At 58.1% G+C, this 21,233-nt stretch overlaps 3 protein-coding genes and 1 long non-coding RNA gene across 12 annotated transcripts; 2 read left to right on the top strand and 2 right to left on the bottom strand.

Annotated features, from left to right (window-relative positions):
* Positions 1–109: 109 nt before the first annotated feature.
* LOC111922644 (hepatic lectin-like) lies at positions 110–5,989 on the top strand. Its single transcript, XM_023918170.2, has 8 exons — positions 110–176; positions 2,023–2,090; positions 2,638–2,835; positions 3,227–3,286; positions 3,588–3,644; positions 3,833–4,002; positions 4,900–5,009; positions 5,265–5,989. Exons 2-8 carry the CDS (start codon positions 2,039–2,041, stop codon positions 5,446–5,448), a joined length of 831 nt encoding a protein of 276 aa, XP_023773938.1. The 5' UTR covers positions 110–176; positions 2,023–2,038; the 3' UTR covers positions 5,449–5,989.
* Positions 1,067–6,914, bottom strand: LOC111922645 (uncharacterized). Of its 2 annotated transcripts, none has more exons than XR_015281469.1 (5): positions 6,497–6,914; positions 4,854–5,042; positions 4,100–4,171; positions 3,907–3,988; positions 1,067–2,210 (listed from the first exon to the last, which is right to left on the bottom strand). It is a non-coding gene; the product is annotated as an uncharacterized LOC111922645 (long non-coding RNA). The 2 variants fall into 2 exon arrangements; XR_015281470.1 differs by lacking the exon at positions 6,497–6,914 and adding an exon at positions 5,948–6,050.
* Positions 6,915–7,169: 255 nt separating this feature from the next.
* On the top strand, positions 7,170–16,885 carry EVI5L (ecotropic viral integration site 5 like). Of its 8 annotated transcripts, none has more exons than XR_015281467.1 (20): positions 7,170–7,286; positions 8,748–8,901; positions 9,318–9,507; positions 9,853–10,077; positions 10,549–10,623; positions 10,799–10,924; positions 11,068–11,211; positions 11,544–11,633; positions 12,001–12,098; positions 12,206–12,266; positions 12,532–12,585; positions 13,794–13,925; positions 14,194–14,322; positions 14,515–14,607; positions 14,777–14,905; positions 15,011–15,157; positions 15,268–15,363; positions 15,524–15,619; positions 15,934–16,449; positions 16,510–16,885. XR_015281467.1 is itself a non-coding variant. In XM_086871439.1 (20 exons), the coding sequence occupies exons 2-20, from the start codon at positions 8,765–8,767 to the stop codon at positions 16,108–16,110; spliced, it is 2,232 nt and encodes a 743-aa protein (XP_086727565.1). In that variant the 5' UTR covers positions 7,193–7,286; positions 8,748–8,764; the 3' UTR covers positions 16,111–16,885. The 8 variants fall into 8 exon arrangements, 7 of the variants coding, with proteins under 7 accessions (XP_086727567.1, XP_086727565.1, XP_086727564.1 ...); XM_086871439.1 differs by adding an exon at positions 13,298–13,330 and having other exon boundaries at positions 7,193–7,286; positions 15,934–16,885; XM_086871438.1 differs by adding an exon at positions 13,298–13,330 and having other exon boundaries at positions 7,193–7,286; positions 15,256–15,363; positions 15,934–16,885.
* Positions 16,886–16,896: 11 nt separating this feature from the next.
* On the bottom strand, positions 16,897–20,854 carry GIPC1 (GIPC PDZ domain containing family member 1). Its single transcript, XM_086871456.1, has 7 exons — positions 20,814–20,854; positions 19,984–20,552; positions 19,411–19,596; positions 18,814–18,994; positions 18,310–18,413; positions 17,938–18,019; positions 16,897–17,726 (listed from the first exon to the last, which is right to left on the bottom strand). The coding sequence occupies exons 2-7, from the start codon at positions 20,248–20,250 to the stop codon at positions 17,575–17,577; spliced, it is 972 nt and encodes a 323-aa protein (XP_086727582.1). The 5' UTR covers positions 20,251–20,552; positions 20,814–20,854; the 3' UTR covers positions 16,897–17,574.
* Positions 20,855–21,233: the final 379 nt, after the last annotated feature.

Raw genomic sequence — 21,233 nt, 5'->3', positions numbered from 1 at the left:
AGCGCTGATAAGGAATTCCCGATATCCCAAAATTTTGGTCGAAAGTTCCATTTCCGGCCGGGTTCGCTCCTGCCCCAGCCGGAACGCGGCAGCCCCGGAGCTCCCGAGGGATTTTCCGGATCTTTCCCCGCTGGGATTCCCCTGGAGAAAAACCCCAAAACTCCCCAATTTCTCTGGTGAGACCCCCCTTTCGGGGCTGTTTTTTGGGGGGGAATTGTGGCCTTTCGGGACAGCTGGGATTTTGGAATTCAGCATTTCGGGATTCGAGGCCGTGGAATTGGGAATTTCGAAAGCGGGTGATTTTGGTTTTTAGGGTACTTTGGGATTTCAAAACCCGGTTATTCCCGGAATTCGGAGCGCGGATTCCGGGGGTTTTTTGGGATTTTTTTTTGGTTTTTGTGGATTTTGGGATTGGTTTTGCTGATATTTGGAGTTATTTCGGGGTTTCGAAGCCGCGTTATTTTGGGATTTCCGACCTCGGTTTTTGCGGGAAACGGGGCTGTTTGGGGATTTGGGGATTCTGGAATTGGGATTCCGGGTATTTCGGAACTGGGATTTTTCCAGGGGGTTATTTTGGGATTCTGAAATTCGGTTTTCTGGCAGTTTGAAACGGGGCGAATTCGGGGTTTTGCGGGTTCCCTGCTATTTCGAAACGGGGCTAATTTGGGATTTTGGGGGCTGGGTTTTGTGGGGAACGGGGCCGTTTGGGGAATTCGGTTTTTGGGGGAATTTCGGAGCTGGGATTGTTGGACGAGGTCATTTTGGGATTTTGGGCCGTTATTTTGGGTTTTCGGCCGTTTGAAACTGGCTTATTTCAGATCCCCCTTCCCGAGCAGCCTGGAACAAAATGATTTCGGTATTTTCCTGCTCGGTTTTGGGGTTATTTGGGGATTTTGGAACCCTTTTTTTAAAAGAAATCGCCCTTTGGACGAATCTTGAAACGTTGGAGGCGGATTGGATTCCCAGTTGGAACAGCAATGGTGGAGAATTAACTAAATCAAATAATTAAATATTGCATACTTAATTAAGTATTAATTCATGAAATATGGTGTTGATTGGATACCAATGTAATTAAACATAATTTAATTGTTTAATTAAGTATTCATTTAATTAAATGTTAACTCAGTAAGTAGTAATCCCAATGTAGATTTAATTAGTGGATAAATTAAAGCTGGGGGGAAAATCCCCAAAAACGGAACCCTAGACTTCAAAAATTTGGGAACAAATATGGGGGTGAAGCGATGGATTTTGGAATTTTCTGGATTTTGAGAGCTCCTGCTCAACGGGAGAAGGATTTTGGTGCTTTTGGGTCCTTTAATTTCGGGTTTGGAGGAGGAAAACGAGGAGGAAAGGGTTCAAAGTTGTTGGTGTGGAGAGGTTTGCTTAAAATATTTGGAATTTCAAGAAAAATAAAATTTAAATTTAGAGGAAAGAGGAGGGGAGGGAGCAGCTGCAGGGGGAGATAAGAGAAGCTGAGAGAGATAAGAGAAATTTGGGGGGGAAAAGTGAGAATCGGCCACTTCTTGTTTTGTTGGGGGAGGCCTCGGATGGCGTCGGAATTTGGGAGCCCCAAAAATGCACCAAAACCCCCCAAAAAAACCACCAAAAACCAAATCCCCCAAAACCCTCAAAACAACACAAAAATCCCACCCAAAATCACAAAAAATCCCCCTGAAAAAAATCAAAAAACAACAAAAAAAACCACCCCAAATTGTTGGGATTTTTGGGATCAATTGGGATTATTGGGGTAATTTTTGGGATTTTTGGGAACTGAACCAGTTCATGTTAAAAAATACCAATTTCTTGTAGGGAAAAGCATGGAAAAACCTGGGAATCCCCAAATGGAAAAGGGGAGAACTCGGCTCTGGGAGTAATGGGACGAAAGCCGATAAAACCCATTACAAAAGGATGAGAAAAAGGGAAAATCTCGCAGGAATTGTGATTTTTTTGATGCTTGCCAAAGAACCCAGGATTCCCAGTCCACCTAAAACACCAATTTTCCCCGTTTTCCCTCTTTTCCAGCTCCAAGGACGCGTCCATGTCGGAATTGTATCGGATGCCGGCAGCCAGAGCTGCCCCAATGAAGAAAGGTGGATCCCAAAAAATCGGGGTTTGGCCCCAGAACGGCCCCGCATTCCCGGAAAACTTCATCCCATAAATTTCAGGATTTAGTTTTGCCTCAGATTCGGAACTTTGGGGTTTAATTCCACCTGAGAAATGGAAATTTTGGGGATTTAAATTCAGCTTTGGAACGGGAATTTTGGGATTTAAATTCACCTTTGGAACGGGAATATTTTGGGATTTAAATTCACCATTGGAACAGGAATATTTTGGGATTTAAATTCACCTTTGGAATGGGAATATTTTGGGTTGAAATCCACATTGAAATGGGAACTTTGGGGCTTTCTCCACCCCACTCCCAACCGGGATAAATCCGGAGCAAATCCACTTCGGAATTCCTCCCTCAACCCCCAAAATTCCCCAAATGCAGCAAATTCAGAAACTGCTCCAGCATTTTCCCAAAAAACGGGGCGATTCCCGCAATTCCCGCTATCCCAGAAACTCCCTGGATCAGGATTTCACCCCAAAATCCCCTAAAATTCCAACAGAATTTCCTTTTTCCCCATTTCCCTGCAGTTTATATCCGGGAGGAGCCTCCGAGCCGTTCCCAAGGCCCTGCCCCATCCCAGAGGCCTCGGGTGGATCCGGAGTGGAAAATTCCGGAATGGAATCCCAGCGATTGGGCCCCGCGCTGGTCGGTGGTCAGCGTGGCCGTGCTGCTGGCCCTGAGCTGCCTGCTCTGGGTCATCCTGCACGGGGTATCCATGAGAAACCGTGAGTGGAGAACCGGGAAAATCCGGGAAAAGGCAGCAGGAAAGGGAAAATGCCCCCGAGAAAAAGAGAAAACGGCCCAGAAAAGGGGGGGGATTTGAGATCCTGAAAATCAGCTGGGGTTGGGAACCCACGTGGGAATGTGAATTTTTGGGATGGAATTTTACCTTTGGAATGGGAATTTTGGGGTTTCCTCCACTCCATTCCCAGCAGGGACAAACCCCAAATAAAATCCCTCTGGAACTGCCCCCTCAGCCCCAAAAATTCCCGAAATGAGGCAAATTTGGATGGGCTCTGGAATTCCCAAATCTTGGGGAATTCCAGGGTGATCCACAGGGATTTTCTGGGAATTCGGGGTGGGATCCACGGGGATTTTCTGTGATTTTTATTCCAGAGGAGGAAATGCGGGAGGAGCTGGAGCTGCTGCGGGAGAACTTGGGGAACTGGGAGCTGGGTAGGAACTGGGAGCACTGGGAGGGGAACTGGGAGGGAACTGGGATGGACTGGGAGGGAACTGGGATGGACTGGGAGACACTGGGATGGACTGGGATGGACTGGGAGAGACTGGGATGGACTGGGAGGGACTGGGATGGACTGGGATGGACTGGGAGGGACTGGGATGGACTGGGAGCACTGGGATGGACTGGGATGGACTGGGAGGGAAGCGGGAGGGACTGGGCTGTACTGGGAGCACTGGTCTGTACTGGGAGGACTGGTCTGTACTGGGAGAACTGGGATCTCCTCCCCATTCCCAGCCCGGCAGGAGCTGCGGCAGGTCCGGTGGCACCAGATGGAGCTGGGCAGGATCACCGGTAATCCCCCAAATTCCCCCAAAACCTCTGGAATTCCCCTGAAAACACCTAAAACTCCCCCATGTCCTAAGGAATTCGCCCCCAAACCCCTCAGAATTTCCCACATTTCCTCCCCGTATTTTCACTGTTTCTCTGTGGTTTTTCCCTGGATTTTCACCCTTTCGCTGTGTTTTTCCCCCGTTTCCCAGACCTGCTCTGCCAGACCATCAACAACTCCAACAAGTGCCCGGACGGGTGGCAATTTCACAAGAACACCTGTTACCTCTTCTCGGAGATTCCCCAGAGCTGGGGCAGGGCCCAGAACTCCTGCGCCGCCTTCAGCGCCCACCTGGTCGTGGTCAGCACTGAGGACGAGCAGGTGAGGGGAAAATCACAAATAAACCCCAAACCCCAAGTGTTCTCCCAGGGAATCCCCAGCCTGGGAATTCCCGGCTCCTTTTTGGGGTGCAACTCACCAGGATTGGGAATTGTTTTTGGAAGCGGAGATGGTCCCGTGGCCAGGTTGAGTTGTGTTGTTGGGAATGTCCCTGTTTTAGGGAAAAGGGACAAAGAGGGGAGAAAAGGGCAGGAAAACATGAGGGGAGAAAAGAGCGGGAAAACGTGAGGGGAGAAAAGAGCGGGAAACGTGAGGGGAGAAAAGAGCGGGAAAACGTGAGGGGAGAAAAGGGCGGGAAAACGTGAGGGGAGAAAAGTCAAGCTCCTAAACTTGGACTTTAAACACAGAATTTAAATGTGTTCTAAGAATTAAAGGTGTTCTAAATCAAAATGAAGTTATTAATGTAATTAATGGTTAATTGTATAGGTGGCAGGCAACAATCTGTAATTAATACTTGATTTGATTTTGAAGAAAAAATTAACTGAAAATAATTAAAATCATAAAACTGAGTTTACTAATTCTGAAATAATGCACTAGTAATGTTTAAATAACTTACTCATGTAATACCTTATGTGTAATCAATAATTACCTAAAACTAAATAGCAAAAACAAAAGAACTGAAAAAAAATTAAACTGCACACAGTTAATTAATGATTATACAATTCATTTAGCAGTTTAATGTATATATGTATATATAAAGGTGACCTAACCTTATAGGTTATATATATTATATATATATATATATATATATATATATATATATGGTTATATATATAAAACCTTATAACCTAACCTTATTACCAAAAACCTGGGAATTATGCCACATAACCCACCAGAATGATAGATTTGGGGCTGTTTTAAGGAATTCTGCTTTTCCAGTTGTTTCTGGTACACAACATCCAGAGGAACAACTCTTACTGGATTGGGGTGATGGACGAGCAGCACAAAGGGCAATGGACTTGGATCACCGGTGAAACTCCAAGTTTTGGGTAAAAATTCCTGACAGAAATCCCCCCAAAAATCTGAAAATTAATGAGAAAGATAAAGCTGACCCCCCAGAAACTGGGATTTTGGGAGCTCACCATTGGAAAAATGGGATTATGGGAGTGTTTTCTGCCTGGCACCAGAAAAAAAAATTGAGCTTTTTGTAGTCTTTTCCCCCTGAAATTCCAATTTGAGCTTTTCCCACTCATTTTTTATTCCTTGATTTTCTCTTTCTCCTTCTCCCTCTTTTTTCCCCCCAGATTTTGGGATGTGTGGTCTGAGGACCCAGACAAGGAGTACAAGGATTGTGGAGCCATGAAATCCAACGGCCGTTGGATCGGGGAGCGCTGCTCCGAATTCAACCGCTGGATCTGTGAGAAATCCTGGGATTGCAATTCCTCACTTTTGCCCCCCCTTCCTGAAAAATCTGCACCAGCTCTGTGAAAAACACACAGAATTTTGAAGTGCTTTGCTCAGAGCTGGACAAGCTCCAGAGGCATCTGGAGGTTCTGCAATCCCATTTTTTGCTTCTGAAAGACCTGGAAATTCCCTAAAAATCCATCCAATTCCCTCAAAAAATCCATGAACTCCCTAAAAAAATCCATGAACTCCCTAAAAAATCTGTAAAAGCGATGAAGAACTCCGTAAAATTCTCGTGACTCCCCAAACCATGGCAAAAATTTGATTTTCAGCTCAAATGAGGACTCAAAAAAAACCCAACCTCCCCCAAAGCCTTCAAAATAACCCAAGCCCGTCAGAAACCCCCACCCTGCCCCCGAAGAAACCCCAAATCCCAAAAAACAACCCCCAAACCCTCCAGAACATCCCCCCCCCCAAAAAAAACCCCACAGCCCACCCCCCAAAAAACCCCAAAGCCCCTGAAACAACCCTCAATAATATGTGTGACTCCAAGCAAAATCACAAATTTGTCCCAAATCCTTACTTGTGGTGGAAAAAAGGGCTGGGAAGGAGGTGGGAGATGCTCCTGGGGAATCATTGGAAGAAATTGGGTGGCACTGAGGGTTACTGAGTGCCAGGCAGGGGACACTGGGAGCACTGAGGGGGAAAAAGGGCGGGAAACGTGAGGGGGGGAAAAAGGGCGGGAAACGTGAGGGGGAAAAGGCAGGAATTTTCCTGTACTGGGACAGATTTTAAGCACCAACCCAGAGCCTGTGGATGCACTAATGAGGGTTCTGAGCCTTTTCTGGTGAAAAAAAAAAGGGGGGGCTGAGGGAGAAAAAATCTGATTTTGGAGAAAAAAAAGCAAAATAAAGAAGAATCTGAAGATTAAGGGAATCGAGTCTGGAAAAGAGAATCAGTTGGGAAGAATTGGGATGTATCACATGTGGGACAGAAAAAAGGGAAAGGTGGCGGAATTCCTGGTATTTGGAGGAATATTCCCATCCTGTGTGAACAGGGATCCCTGACGCCCCATCCCTGGGCATTCCCATATCCAGATCCTTGAGGGAATGAACAATCCATCCCGCATTACCCTTCGTCGTTCTCCCCGATTCCTTGGATCTCCAATGGCACCGCTTCCCTATCCGACAGGGCTCCTCGACGCCCCATAGGAGGAGCCTTCTGTCCATCATTGCTATAAGTCAGTAAGAGTCGCGACTCTCCCCAGGAGGGTGAGAGCAGCGCTGAGAGCTGGGGGGGCGGAACTCCGTCTGGTACCCGCGCTTCCATTGGCTGGCTCAGCAGCTTCTGCCCTTCAATCGGCTGACACTCCTGTCAATCATAACCAGCCTTCAGGTGGAGCGGCGGGGCTTGCTGTCCTCTCCTGTCAGCCAGGTGCCACTCCAAGCGAGACGAGGCAGTTGATTTGCTATTTTACCCATCCATCATCCGCACTTGAACCTGCCATTCGTCGGTTCCCACACCGCTTCCCACCGCTTCGCACCTGAGCCTGCCATTCGCCGCTTCCACACCGCTCCCCACCGCTTCTCCCTGGGGTGTGGGCGCCTAGCATCTCCTTGGCACTCATTGGAAAAGCGCCCTGCCCATCTACTCGATTGCGCGATTCCATTGCTAAAGGGGGCTGCAGGCGGGGCTCGTCGCTGCAGATCCCTATAGTGATTGGCGAAGACGCGGCGGGTGGGCGAGCCCAGACGCGGAACAAGAGCGCTGATTGAGCGGGGGGCGGCCCCGCTGTCAGTCAGCGCCGGCCGGGGCGGCGGCGGCTCCGCGATGGCGGCGGGCGCGGGGCTCCCGGTGAGGGGGGAGCGGCGCGGAGCCCCCCCGAGGTGGCGGCCGGGGGTCGCCATGGCCACGGACCGCAGGTGCGAGGGGCCGGGGGGGCCGTGGAGGGGCTGTCATTGAACAATGGAGGTGTCCCCCCCTCAGGGGTGAGGGGGATGGGGGGCGGGGCATCGGCCCCCTGAGGGGGAAAATGGGGGTGACCCTCCCCAGTGGCGCGGGGGGGTTCCCGCCTTTTTTGCGTGAGGGGATGGCAGCCCTCAGGGGCATCTGGAGTCACCTCCCCTTTGTGGGGGCCCTTCGCTGACCCCTCCTGAGGAGAATTTGGGGTCACCCCCATTTTTGAGAGGGTTTGGGGTCCCCCCCGCCTTTGTGTGGGGGTTTGGGGTCACCCCTCTTTGTGGGGATTTTTTGGGCTGACCCCTTTTTGTGGGTATTTTGGGGGGTGACCCCCCCCTTTTTGGGGGTTTTGGGGTCAAACCTCCAGCCCAGGCTCTGAGGGAGGGTTTTAAGAGGGGGATTTTGGGTCTGTCGCCTTCCAAATTGGAGGAATTAGGCGTCCTCCCATCCTTTTGTGTTCCCCTTTTTTTGTGGGGGGGGTAATTGGCAGGAGTGAATGAATGAAACCCTGCAATTCTGAGGGGGAATTGGGCTTTTTTCCTCCATTTTGGGGCACTCTGGGCTCCCTTTTCCCTTAAAACCCTGAGGTTTTGGTTAAAAACAAAAGAACTAAAAAACAAAACCCCTCCCAAATCCATCCCCAAATCTTTATTTTGGGAGAATTTTCCCCTCCTTGACTCCCCCAATTTTGAGGAGGGGTTTGGGGTTTTCCCCCCTCCTCTTTGGGCTGAAATCCAGGGATTTGGGCTTTACCGGGAGCTGTCAATCAACCCTTCATCATTTCCCACGGTTTTCCCCCAAATTTCCGCCTTCCTCTGGGATTTTTCCCCTTTTTCCAGACTGGATGGGAGGGGGAAGCCACAATTTTGGTGAAAAATCCGAAATTGGGGCTTTTTTCATCCAATTCCACGCCAGAAAAACACAAAATTCCTCTCCCTGCTGGCGTTTAGAGGAATTTTCCAAAAAAATCCCGAATTTGGGAATGCAGGTGGCTGGATGGGGAGGCTCCGTTTTGGTGCTAAATTTGGTGTTTTGGGCTCTGCAGAAAGTGCAAAAATTGCTGCTGGATTTGGGGGAGAATCCCTGTTATGTGGAACTTTTGGGAGGGAGGAAAAATAGGGGAAGATTTTCAAGGTGGGGCAAATATTGGGATAAAAAAAGCACAAATTGGTTTCAGTAAATGGCAGCAAAACCAGAAGGGGAATGGGGTGGAAACAGCAGAAAAAAAGGGGGAAAAAAGGGTGGGGGGAAAGGGGGAAAAAAGGTGGAAAAGGCAGAAAAAGGGAGAAGGGTGGAAATGATGGAGGAATGGGGTTGAAATGTGGGATTTGGGGGCTGAAATGTGGGGTTTGGGGCTGAAAAACAGGATTTTGGGCTGCAACCTTGGATTTGGGGGCTGAAACTTGGGGTTTTGGCCCATCCAGGTGAGCCCAGGCCGGCCATGGCCTCTCCGGCCGCCAGCCCGGACTCCTCGTCCCACGAGGGGCCCTCGGCCCCCGGGGGGTCCCCAACGTCCGACTCGGAGAACCTGAGCCCGGACGAGCTGGAGCTGCTGGCCAAGCTGGAGGAGCAGAACCGGTGAGGAAAAAGCTCATTTTTGGTGTTTTACACCCTTCATTTGGGCAGGAATTCGACCTCAAATTCATTTCATATGGGTTTAGGGGAATAGCTCCCTCTTTGTGATGAATATCTGCGTTTTTTGAATGATTTTGGGAGGAATATTTTCCTTTTTTGAGTGGTTTTTGAGGAGAATATCTCCATTTTTTTGGGAGAATATATCAGTTTTTAGGAGGAATATCTTCTTTTCGGGGGCAACATTTCAATTTTTGGAGATATTTAGAGATTCTCCAGCTCGGAGTTTTGGCCAATCTGGGGGAGCAGAACCAGTGAGGAGACTGGGGCAGTTTGGGGTCCATCCCACCTCATTCTGGGGACATTTTGGGTCTCTCCCACTCCCTGTGGGCACATTTTGGGTCAGTTTTGGGTGTCCCCAGGCTGCTGGAGGCCGACTCCAAGTCGATGCGCTCGGTGAACGGCTCGCGGCGCAACAGCGGCTCCTCGCTGGTGTCCAGCTCCTCGGCCTCGTCCAACCTCAGCCACCTGGAGGAGGACACCTGGATCCTCTGGGGCCGCATCGTCAATGAGTGGGATGAGTGGAGGAAGAAGAAGGAGAAGCTGCTCAAGGTGACCCCAGTTTGTCGTGCTTCGGGGTGAAATTGTCCACTTTGTTCTGTTTTGGGATGGATTTTTTCAATTTGTCGTTTTTTGAGATGGGATTTGTCCTCCCAGGTCACATTTTGGGGTGGATTTGGTCAACTGGACACATTTCGGGATGGGTTTGTCCAATAGGAGGACACAGCTTTGACCACATTTGGGGTCAGAGTGACCCCCGTGTCCCCAGGAGCTGATCCGGAAGGGGATCCCACAGCATTTCGGATCTAACACGTGGTGCCTGCTGTGCCCTGGAGCAGCAGGTTTGGGGTCACGTTTGGAGCTCTGGGGTCACATTTGGGGTGTCCCTGTCCCCAGGAGCTGATCCGGAAGGGGATCCCGCACCATTTCCGGGCCATCGTGTGGCAGCTGCTGTGCAGCGCGGCCGAGCTGCCGCTCAAGGCGCAGTACTCGGAGCTGCTGCGGATGTCGTCGCCCTGCGAGCGCCTGATCCGCCGCGACATCGCCCGCACCTACCCCGAGCACGAATTCTTCAAGGGCCAGGACAGCCTGGGCCAGGAGGTGCTCTTCAACGTCATGAAGGTGACGGGGGTTTGGGGACATGGGGACACTCGGGACAGGGGTCTGGGGTGGGACAGGGACGTTGTGAAGGTGACGCAGATCTAGGGGCCTCCATGGAGAGGTTGGGGCCACCCCAAACTCATTTCTGGTTCCATCACAAATTCATTTTTGTGGGATTTGGTCCCAGCCCAAATTTTGAGGGATTTGGTTCCATCCCAAACCCCTGGAGCCAACAATTTTTACCTTTTCCTCCCCAAATTCCATCATTCCCAACTTCATTTTTCCCATTAATTTGGAATTTCTAACCCAAAACTCGATGTCTTTTGGGATCTAAATCTGACTTTTCAGCCATATCCCAATCCTGGTATCCCAAAAAAAATCCCAATTTCCGTGGTCAGGGCTTCCCTCTCGAGGAATGTCCGGAGCAGGGGAGCCATGACCCCAATCCATGGATTTTTTTGGATTTTTTTTTTATTTTTGCCATTTTTCCAGGCCTATTCCCTGGTGGATCGGGAGGTCGGATATTGCCAGGGCAGCGCCTTCATTGTGGGACTGCTGCTGATGCAGGTGGGAATCCCAGAGGTTTTTGTGGGAATCCCAGGGGGTTTTCTGGGAATTCTGGGGGTACGATGGGAACAGGGGAGGTTTGGTGTGAATTCCAGGGGTTTTGGTGGGAGTTCCATCAGTTCCGTGGGAATTCCCGGGGTTTTGGTGGGAATTCCCGGGGTTTTGGTGTCCCCAGATGCCGGAGGAGGAGGCGTTCAGCGTCTTCGTGCGGCTGATGCAGGAGTACCGGCTGCGCGAGCTCTTCAAGCCCAGCATGGCCGAGCTGGGGCTCTGCATTTACCAATTCGAGTTCCTGCTGCAGGTGGGGACAGCGGGGACGGGGACAGGGACAGATCCCAAATTCCCTTTTCTGTCCTTGAATCCAACCCCGAATTCCCGTTTTTCTCTGACCCCGAATTCCCATTTCTGTCCCTGAATCCCCCGCATTCCCGTTTCCCGTGGCAGGAGCAGCTGCCGGAGCTGAACGTGCACTTCCGCTCGCAGAGCTTCCTGACCTCCATGTACGCCTCGTCCTGGTTCCTCACGCTCTTCCTCACCACCTTCCCCCTGCCCGTGGCCACGCGCGTCTTCGACATCTTCATGTACGAGGTAGCCCAAAATCGGTCCCTCTCACCCCGAAATCTGGGGCTTGGGGGAGATCAGGGTCCCTCAGAAATGGCTTTGGGCTTGACCAAATCCCTCAAAATTTGCGGTGGGACCAAATCCCTCCAAAGCAGCCCTGGGAATGGGTCAGGTGATCCTTGGATGACCCAAGGTGGCCCCAGGGTGGCTGTGATGGCTGTGGGGTGGCAGTGGTGGCCCCGGGAGGACCTGAGCTTGTCCTGAGGGTGGCAGTGGTGGCCCCGGGGTGACCGTGCTGGCCCCGGGGTGACCATGGTGGCCCCGGGGTGACCCCAGTGACGGGGTGGGGCCGCCGGCAGGGGCTGGAGATCGTGTTCCGTGTGGGGATGGCGCTGCTCCAGTTCAACCAGGCCGAGCTGGTCCAGCTGGACATGGAGGGGATGTCCCAGGTACCGCCCCGAGCGGGGCTGGGATGGATTCGGGGTGGATTTGGTCACTGGGAAGGATTTGGGGATGGATTTTGGGGTGGGGTTGGGATGGATTTGGTCACTGGGAAGATTTGAGGATGGATTTTGGGGTGGATTTGCTCAGTGGGATGGGGCTTTGGGGGAGGTTGGTCAGTGGGATGGGTTTAGGGATGGGTTTGGCCAGAGTGGGATGATGTTTTCCCCATTTTGTGCCGGTTTTCCCCCGTTTGGGGTCAGTTTTCCCTCATTCCGGGTGGGCTTTTCCCATTTTGTGCCATTTTTTCTCCGATTTGGGTGAATTTTCCCTGACTCGGGGTGAGCTTTCCCTGACGTGATCCCGGCCCTGCAGTACTTCCAGAAGGTGATCCCGCACCAGTTCGACTCGTGCCCGGACAAGCTCATCCTGCGCGCCTGCCAGGTCAAGTACAACCCCAGGAAGATGAAGAGGTCAGGGGGACACGTCCCTGTCCCCGTCCCCTGTCCCCAGCCCTGTCCCCAGCCCTGTCCCTGTCCCCAGCCCTGTCCCTGTCCCCAGCCCTGTCCCGTCCCTGCAGGCTGGAGAAGGAATACGCCGCCCTCAAGAGCAAGGAGATGGAGGAGCAGATCGAGATCAAGGTGAGACACGGCCGGGGACACCTGGGGACACCTGGGGACACGTGGGGTCATTACAGGGTCACACTGAGCCATCCCACAGCCCTTGGAGCCACCCCAGGGCCACCTGACCCAACCTTGGGGCCACCAAACCCACCCTGAAGCCACTTTGGGTCTTCCCAGGGTCACCAAACACACCCTGGCTGTCCCCAGGCTGTCCCTGGGGTCAGTGGCAGTTGGGGACATCCCCTGGGCTAATCTCTCTTCTGTCCCCTCCCTGTCCCCACAGCGGCTCCGCTCCGAGAACCGGCTGCTGAAGCAGCGCATCGAGACCCTGGAGAAGGTGAGGACCCCCAAAACACCCGGGGGGAGCCCAAAAACACCCCAGAACACCCCGAAACACGGCCTGGAACCCCGAAAAACAAAAAAGAAAACCCTTAAAACACTGCATGGAACCCCAAAACAACCGAAAGCAGCTGGGGAGACTCAGAAAGACCCCAGGGAACCCCAAAAAAGCCAAAAACACCCATGGGGACCCCAAAAAAGCCAAACCCATCCCAGGGAATCCCAAAAAAACCACATGGAACCCCAGAAGCACCAGGGGAGACCCCAAAAAAACCCCAAATCCCCCAAGAACCCCCCAAACCCCTTCTGAGGATCCCAAACCTCCTAGGGCACTCCAGTTCTGGGGTAAAATCCCCCCGTTTTGGGACAAAAACCCCATTTTGGGGTAAAATCCCTCCTATTTTCGACAAAATCTCACATTTTGGGATAAAATCTCTCATTTCGAGGTAAAATTGCTCCATTTAGCCACAAACTCTCCCCTCTTTTGGACAAAATCCCCTGTTTAGGGCCAAAATCCCCTTTTTGCATTAAACCTCCACACTCGGGGCACAAAACCCCAAATCCTGGGGAATTCTGTGGGAATTGTGTGGGAATTCTGCGGGAATTGTGTGGGAATTCCGCGGGAAGGGGGCGGGGCGCGGGTGCCTCTGTCGCTGTCGCCGCTGTCGCTGTCCCTGACCTGGCTCTGTCGCTGTCCCCTCCCCTCCCAGGAGAGCGCGGCCCTGGCCGATCGCCTCATCCAGGTACTGCCTCATTCCCAATTTTCCCCTTTTTCCACCCATTTCCTTCTCCTCCTCCTCCTCCTCCTCCTCCTCCTCCCCCCCTCCCTTCCCCCAGCCTCTTTTTGGGGCGGATTTTCGCTTTTTCCGCCTTTTTTTCCTGCTTTTCCGGAGGCTCCCGCGCAGCCCAGCAGGGAGGGATGGTTTGGGGTGAAAAGCGGTGATTGCAGGAGTTTGGATGGAGTTTGGGGTGGGGGAGGGAAGGGAGGGGACAAATGGCCCTGGAGGTCCCCATGGGGCTGGTGGCACCTCCCTGTCCCTGGTGTCACTCCCTTGTCCCCGAGCCCATTCTGCAGTTCCAGCGTCACCCCAGTGTCACTCACTGTCCCCAGTGTCACTCACTGTCCCCCCAGCGCCACCACAGCCGTGCTGGCTCTGCCCTGGTGGCAGGAGGTGACAGCGTCCCCGATGTCCCCACTGTCCCCAGGGCCAGGTGACACGAGCACAGGAGGCTGAGGAGAACGACGTCATCCGGCGGGAGCTGGCACTGGTGCGGCAACGCTGCAGCTCGGCCACCGAGAGCCTGAGACGGGCACAGAGCACCATCAGAGAGCTGCAGGTGTGTCATTGTCACCTGTCTGTCACCTGTCTGTCACCTGTGTCATTGTGTCACCTGCGTGCTGCCTGTTTGTCACCTCCTTTGTCACCTGTTACCTGAGTGTCACACAACGGAGCCCCCAGCTGAGGGAGGTGGGGAGGTGACAAGGCAGGTGACAGCGTTGAGGATGCGTTGGTGGCATTTGGTGACACTTGCCTGAACGAGGATTTGGTGGTGGGTGGAGGTGATGGGGTGACACCTGGGGACGTTTGGGGACGTTTGGGGACAGGGTAACCCCCGCCTGACCGAGGAGTTCGTGGCACACCTGGAGACGGAGCTGGAGCGGTCGCGGCTGCGCGAGAGCGAAACCCTGGGCGCCCTCAAGGAGATGCAGGACAAGGTCCTGGACATGGAGAAGGTGACACTGTGGGGACACCGTGGGGACACCAGGGGTGGCAGGGTTCCGTGGGGACGGGGAGTGGTGGCACTGGGGACAGGGAGGTCCTACGGGTGGCACTGGGGACAGGAACTGTCCTGGGTGGCTCTCTGAAGGTGCCTCCATCTGTCCCCACTGATGTCCCCACTGATGTCCCCCTGTCCCTGTCCCCAGCGCCAGCCGCTGCTGCCAGACGAGTCCAGCGTGGTTCGGCTGCAGGAGGAGCTGCAGGAGCTGGCCCTGAGTGACCTGGGGGACACCTGGCAGGTGAGACACGGGGACACTGGGGACACCTGGCAGGTGAGACATGGGGACACTGGGGACAAGTGGCAGGGTGTCCCAGCTGCCCCTGGGTGTCCCAGGTGTGTCCCCACCTGAGCAGGTGTGTCCCCAGCTGTCCCCAGGTGTGTCCCCACCTGAGCAGGTGTGTCCCCAGGTGTGTGGGGGCCGCTGGAAGGAGCCGCGGGCGCTGCACGAGGCCGTGCTGGGGGTGCAGCTGCGCGAGAGCCAGGCCCAGGCGGAGCTGAGGGCGCTGAGACAGCGCGTGCTGCACCTGGAGACACAGGTGAGCAACTGGGATGGGCTGGGATGGGCTGGGATGGGCTGGGAGAGCAAGGACCAGGGTTTATCCCGCTCTCTCCCGGCTGTTTCCCGCTCTCTCCCGCTCCAGGGCCGGATCCAGCGCTCGGTGCTGGGCCGGGCCGAGCAGGCCTGTGCCGGGCTGAGGGAGCAGCTCCGCGCCGCGGCCGCCCAGAGCCAGGGGCTGCAGGCCCAGCTGAGCGAGAGCCACCGCAAACACGCCGAGGCGCAGTGCAAGGTGGGACGGGGACCCGGGGTGTCCCCAGGGTGTCCCCAGGGTGGCCCAGGGTGTCCCATGGTGGCCCCGGGTGTCCCCCGGTGTCCCTGCGGTGACAGCACTGTCCCCAGAGCAAGGAGGAGGTGATGGCCGTGCGGCTGCGCGAGGCCGACAGCATGGCCGCCCTGGCCGAGATGCGCCAGCGCGTGGCCGAGCTGGAGATCCAGGTACGGGGACGGGGGGACAGGGAGGGGACACGGGGGGATGTGGAGGGGACACGGAGGGGCTGTGGGACGGGTGGGACATGGAGGGGACATGGGACATGTGGGACACAGGAGGGGACAGGTGGCCACAGTGTCCCCTCGGTGTCCCCTCGGTGTCCCCCAGCGGGAGGAGGGACGGCTGCAGGGCCAGCTGGAGCACTCGGACGCCGCGCAGTACATCCGGCACCTGCGGGGCCACATCAGCGAGCTCAAGGCCGAGGTGGGGGCACTGGGGACATTGGGGGGACACTGGGGACATTGAGGGGACACTGGGGGGACACTGGAGGGGTTGGGGACACTGGGAGGAGAGTGGGGACATGGGGAAACATGCGAGTGGCATTCAGGGGGGCCTGGGGGAGGTGACAGGGGTTGGGGACACCTGGGTGGCACCCACAGGTGCTGGGAACCCCCAGTCTGGCCCTGGTGCCACTGGTGACATCCCTGGGTGCCACCGGCGATGTCCCCTCAGTGCCACGTGGTCTGGGGACAGCTGGTGACAACGTGTCCCCTCTCTCCTGTCCCCGCTGTCCCCAGATCCGGCTGCTGCGGGGGCCGCTGTCCTTCGGCGCGGTGGCCTTGGGGACACGCCTGGGGGACGAGGACTCGCTGGGCTCGTCGGATGAGGAGCTGCCACCGCCCTTCGCCCTGACCCCGGGGGACATTGGGGACAGCAGTGACAGCGAGCCTGAGGTGACACCCCCAGCACAGTGACCCCAGGGGACACCGGGGACACTGGGGACTGCCCGAGGTGGCACCAACAGCACCGTGACCCACAAGGGACACTGGGGACATCGGGGACAGCCCGGGGCCACCCCAGGGACCCTCGGGGACATCGTGGGGAGCTGCCAGGCCCAGCCCAGGGACACCGGGGGACAATGGCACACCTGTGGCACATCCCAGGTCCCTGTGGCACTTTGGGGACACCTGTGACAAGCAGGGGACACTGAGATCCCAGAGCCGGCGCACTCCTGGCTGCTGCGGGACCCCCAAGGATGGGACCCGTTTGCCCTGGACCCCCTGGATGGATCCCGGATCCCAAACGGATCCCAGGCCCCTCTGGACTGCTTGGATGGATCCCAGATCCCCCTGGATCCCCCAAACGGATCCCAGGCCCCTCTGGACTGATCTCCTGGACAGATCCTGAACCCCTCTGGACCCCCTGGATGGATCCCGGATCCCAAACGGATCCCCCAGACAGATCCGGGACCGGGACAATGGTGGGGACACCCCCCACACCCCCTCCCCGCTGTACAGAAATACAGGATCCCAAAAAGCCTCGGATTGACCCCAAAAATCCTTGGATTGACCCCAAAAGCACCAGCCCAGGCCGTGTCCCCGGTGTCACCTCCCGGTGTGTATCGGGTGTGTAACGGCTGTGTAATTGCTGTGTAAGGGGTGTGTAAGGGATGTGTAACAGCTGTGTAAGGGCTGTGTAAGGGGTGTGTAAGAGCTGTGTAAGGGGTGTGTAAATCCTCTCCCCCCCACATCCGCAGCCGCTCCCATTTCTCCGGTTTTTATGCTGAAATCGTTTCCACCAAAATACAAAAATATCCCGGGGGGGTGGGGGGAGCCCCAGGAGCCCCCCGGGGACGGGGACAGGGATGGGGCAGGGTCCCCCCCAAGGCGGTCAGTGCGGGGGGGACGCGGGGGGGTGACACGGGGGGTGACAGTGTGTGACAGGATGTGACAGCGTGTGCTGGGGGGTGACAGGCTCAGATTGCCATCGGGGGGGGGAGGGGGGCCCCGTGCCGTATTTTGGGGGCCCCCCCACCCACAAAAGCCCCTTGGGGGCGGGGGGGACACCCCTGTCCCTGTTGGGGACATCGATGTCACCATGGGGGGGTCCAGGAGTGTTTCGGGGGGGGAGAGGGAACAATGGATTTGGGGGTCTGGAGTTTGGGGGGAACCCAGGTCCCGAGAGGAATTTGGGGGGTCCGGAATTGGGGGCACCCAGGTCCTGGGGGGGCTCCTCAGGGGGGGCTCCTCGGGGGGGGCTCTCAGGGCACTTTGGGGGTCCAGCAGATTTTGGGGGAGTGGGTCCAGCTTTTTGGGGGGTTCCCCAATCACGGGGATTGCAGTGGGGGGGTCCCAGTTCAGGGGGGTTCCCCAGTTCAGGGGGGGTTCCCCAATCCCTGGGGGGGGTTCCCCAATCCCTGGAGGGGTCCCCGGCGGGGCTCAGCAGCGCCCGGCCTTGGCGTCCCCGATGGCGCCCCAGACGTCGAAGACGAACTCGTCGGGGAAGGCGAAGTCCCCGAGCTGCGCGTCCAGAGCCTCGGCCAGCGCGTCCGGGTCCCGCGCGTCGCGGCCCAGCTCCACCATGGTGGCCGCTGCGGGGACAGCACGGTCAGGGGGTCCCCGAATTCCGTGTCCCCAATGTCCCCTGACTGCAGCAGAGCCGGGAACTCTGGGGGCTTGGGGACATCGGGGATGTCGGGAGGGTTTGGGGTTCCCCAGGAGTTGGGGGGTTCCCCGGGACTTGGGGGGTTTCCCCAGGAGTTGGGGGGTTCCCCAGGATTGGGTCTGGGGGTCCCGGCTCACCCAGCTCGCTGTCCCGGATGCCCATGTAGCTCTCCAGCAGATCGTCCACCTTGGCCACCGCGCGCTCCTCGAAGGCCGAGGGCTGGGGGGATTCGGGGGATTTGGGGGGTCCCCAAGGACCCCGGGGGGATTGGGGGGGATCCCCGAGGGGATGGGGGGGGGATCCTGGGTGGACTTTGGGGTGTCTCCAGGGGATTTTGGGTGGTGCCCAGGTGGATGTGGGGACATTTTGGGGATATCTGGGAGGTCCTCGGGGACTTTGGGGTTCCTGGGGGGATTATGGGAGGTCCCGAAGGTCCCGGCACATTTTGGGGAGTCCCCGGGGGATCTGGGGGGAATTTTGGGGTCCCAGGGCTGGGTTTGGGGTGGTACCTGCTCCTGCAGCGTGGCTGGGCCCCTCGAGCGCAGCCTCAGCGTCCCCCGGCCCCCCTGGGGGAACTCCCCCCGAGCGCCCCCCGAGCGCGGCCCGAGCGCCTCTGGGACAGAGGGAACAGTCAGGGACCCCCTGGGACCCCAAAACATCCCTGGGACCCCCTGGGACCCCAAAACATCCCCGGGACCCCCTCAGAACCCCCTTAAAACCCCCTGCAGGGTTTGGGCTCACCCAGGGGATCCCAGTGCTCCCAGTACAGCCCAGTGCTCCCAGCACGCTGCCAGTTCATTCCCAGTCCCCCCCAGTGCCCCCAGTTCACCCCCAGTTCACCCCCAGTTCACCCCCAGTGCCCCCCAGTGCCCCCAGTTCACTCCCTGTTCACCCCAGTGCCCCCAGTTCACTCCCTGTTCACCCCCAGTGTCCCCAGTGTCCCCAGTTCACCCCCAGTGCCCCCAGTTCACTCCCTGTTCACCCCCAGTGTCCCCAGTGTCCCCAGTACGCACCCGGGGCGCGGCGGGGCTCGGTGAGGCGCAGCGTGAAGCGCTGCCCGCGGGGCAGCTCCTGCAGCAGCCGCGCCACCTCGAAGTGCCGCGCTCCCACCAGGCTGCGCCCGTCCAGCGCCTCCAGCACGTCCCCGACCCCCACCTGCGGCACCCGCGCCACCAGCGAGCCCTCGCGGATGCGCTGGGGGACGGGGACATGGGGACACAGGGACACGGGGACACAGCGGGTCACAGGGACAGCACAGTCACCCGGGCACTGGGGACACCTGGGGCTATCTGGGGTCACCCCCATCCAGCCAGGTGTCCCCTCAGGTGTCCCCACCCCAGGGCGCTGCCTGGCCCTCTCCCAGCACCCCCAGGTGTCCCCAGCTGTCCCCCACCCCGGGGTGGCTCCAGCCCCTCTGCCATCACTGCCAGGTGTGCCCCCTTTGTCCCCAGGTGTGTCCCAGGTGTGTCTCCACTGTCCCAGGTGTGTCTGAGGTGTGTCCCTGCTGTCCCCAGGTGTGTCCCCGCTGTCCCCAGGTGTGTCCCAGGTGTGTCCCCGCTGTCCCAGGAGTGTCCCCGCTGTCCCCAGGTGTGCCCCAGGTGTCCCCACACCTTGATGAAGGCGTAGCCGGCGCCGTTGTCGGTGATGGTGAGCCCCAGCGCCTGCTCGGACTTGAGCAGCTGCACGTCCTTGCGGCGGCCGCGCGTGTGCGCGAAGATGAAATCCTCCAGCCCGATCTGTCCCCCCAGCAGCTTCTCCATGTCCACCTGCGGCGTGTTCAGCGTGCAGAACAGCACCTGGGGACACGGGGGCGTTGGGGACACTCTGCGGCCACCACCAGGACAGGTCCCACCTGTCACCCCCTCCAGGTGTCCCCAAACACCTCCTGACACCCCCACCCCCGTGTCCCTGCGGAGTGTCCCCAGCCCCCTCCGTGCCCCCCGGGTGTCCCAGTGCCCCCCAGTCTGTCCCAGTACAGTCCCAGTGCCCCCCCCCGTGTCCCAGCCTGTGTCCCCATTGCCCCCTGGTGTCCCGATGTCCCCCCCGATGTGCTCCTGTTGTCACAGTGTGTCCCCAGTGTCCCGATGTCCCCCCGGCTGTCCCCCCGGTGTCCCCCCGGTGTCCCGGTGTCCCCCCGGTGTCGCGGTGTCCCCCCGGTGTCCCCCCGGTGTCGCGGTGCCCACCTCGGCCGGGGGGATGCCGAAGGCCTCCCCGATTTTCCCGTACAGCTCCCGCACGTTGCTGAAGCCCTCCACGCGGCCGGTGGGCGAGCCGTGGGCGAGCTGCGTGTGGAACACGAGCCGCGGCCGCAGCGCGGGCCCGGCCCCGGCCCCCGCCGCGCCCCCCGCCGCCCCCCCGGGCTCCCCCGCCGCGCCCCCGCCGCCCCCGGACCCCTCCTCGTTCTCCACCAGCGGCGGCGGCTTCTTGCGGCGGCCCAGGCCCAGCGGCATGGGGGGCTCGGGGGGTCTGGGGGGCTCGGGGGGTCCGGGGGAGGTCTGGGGGAGGTCTGGGGGGGGGTGGGAAGGTTTAGGGGGGTTCGGGTGTGTCCGGAGAGGTTCCGGAGGGGTTCCGGGGGGGTTCGGCTGTGTCGGGGGGTTCCGGGGGGGTTCGGCTGTGTCGGGGGGGTTCGGGGGTGGTTCCGGGGGGGTTCGGCTGTGTCGGGGGGGTCGCAGCGCTGTTCCGGCGGGTGCGGGGCTCGCTGCCCCCACCCCGAGATGGGGGAGGGGGGGTTCCTGCGCTGCTTCGGTGGGGGCTGAAAGGAGAGAGGGGGGAAACTGAGGCACGAGGGGCGATGCGATCGAGGCCGCCCCGATGCCGGGGGGGGTCCCCGAGTCCCTCAGGCCCGGCCAGAGACACCCGGAGCACCCCCGGGACCCCCGCTACCGCCAGCCCCCGCCGGGTCCCGGTTCCGACCGGCCCCCAGGCCCACCCCGGCCCCTCCCGGGCAGCCGCAGCCCCAATCTCGGTTCCGGCCCCGCTGCCGGGCCCGGTGCCGGTCCCGGGCCCCCCTCACCGGCCGGACCCTGCGCCGGGCGCTGCTGCTGGAGCGGCACTTCCGGGAGGGCGTGGTCAAACCGCTCCCTAACCAATCAGCGCCGCCGCCCCGCCCCGCCCGCGAATGGGATGCGAGAGGGGGCAGGAAAGGGCTGGGCCGCTCGGGACACCCCCGCCCGCCGCGGGCAATGGGCGCGCCCTGCCTCGCGCCGCCGCGCAGCCAATCAGGAATCAGGACGGTGCATGCCGGGGGCGGGGCCAAGAGGGGCGTGGTCCAAAGGCGGGGCCAGATGGGGGCGGACCCCAAAAGGGAGGGGGCGGGAACGGAGCCGGGGGGGGGGGGGTCATTGGGGAGGGGTCACAAACCCCGTTTGGGGAGGGGGCGTGAACAGACCCGATTTGGCTGTTGGGGGGGGTCACCGTGTGATTTTCGGGAGGA

This window comes from Cyanistes caeruleus, chromosome 35 (assembly GCF_971803275.1).
Source record: "Cyanistes caeruleus chromosome 35, bCyaCae1.hap1.1, whole genome shotgun sequence".
Classification (NCBI taxonomy): domain Eukaryota; kingdom Metazoa; phylum Chordata; class Aves; order Passeriformes; family Paridae; genus Cyanistes; species Cyanistes caeruleus.
Note: the sequence above shows the minus strand (reverse complement) of the source record. Positions and strands in the feature narration are given on the sequence as shown.

What these genes read in the sequence shown, in the direction of transcription:
- LOC111922644 (XM_023918170.2), top strand. Translation starts at nt 2,039, where the DNA reads ATGTCGGAATTGTATCGGATGCCGGCAGCCAGAGCTGCCCCAATGAAG. An exon ending in CTTGGGGAACTGGGAGCTGG is followed by an intron (nt 3,287 to 3,587) that starts GTAGGAACTGGG and finishes CCCCATTCCCAG; the next exon opens with CCCGGCAGGAGCTGCGGCAG. An exon ending in GGTGAAACTCCAAGTTTTGG is followed by an intron (nt 5,010 to 5,264) that starts GTAAAAATTCCT and finishes TTTTCCCCCCAG; the next exon opens with ATTTTGGGATGTGTGGTCTG.
- EVI5L (XM_086871435.1), top strand. Translation starts at nt 8,765, where the DNA reads ATGGCCTCTCCGGCCGCCAGCCCGGACTCCTCGTCCCACGAGGGGCCC. An exon ending in GCACCATCAGAGAGCTGCAG is followed by an intron (nt 13,926 to 14,193) that starts GTGTGTCATTGT and finishes GTTTGGGGACAG; the next exon opens with GGTAACCCCCGCCTGACCGA. An exon ending in AGGTCCTGGACATGGAGAAG is followed by an intron (nt 14,323 to 14,514) that starts GTGACACTGTGG and finishes CCCTGTCCCCAG; the next exon opens with CGCCAGCCGCTGCTGCCAGA.
- GIPC1 (XM_086871456.1), bottom strand. Translation starts at nt 20,250, where the DNA reads ATGCCGCTGGGCCTGGGCCGCCGCAAGAAGCCGCCGCCGCTGGTGGAG. An exon ending in CAGCCACGCTGCAGGAGCAG is followed by an intron (nt 18,020 to 18,309) that starts GTACCACCCCAA and finishes GAATCCCCCCAG; the next exon opens with CCCTCGGCCTTCGAGGAGCG. An exon ending in CATCCGGGACAGCGAGCTGG is followed by an intron (nt 17,727 to 17,937) that starts GTGAGCCGGGAC and finishes CTGTCCCCGCAG; the next exon opens with CGGCCACCATGGTGGAGCTG.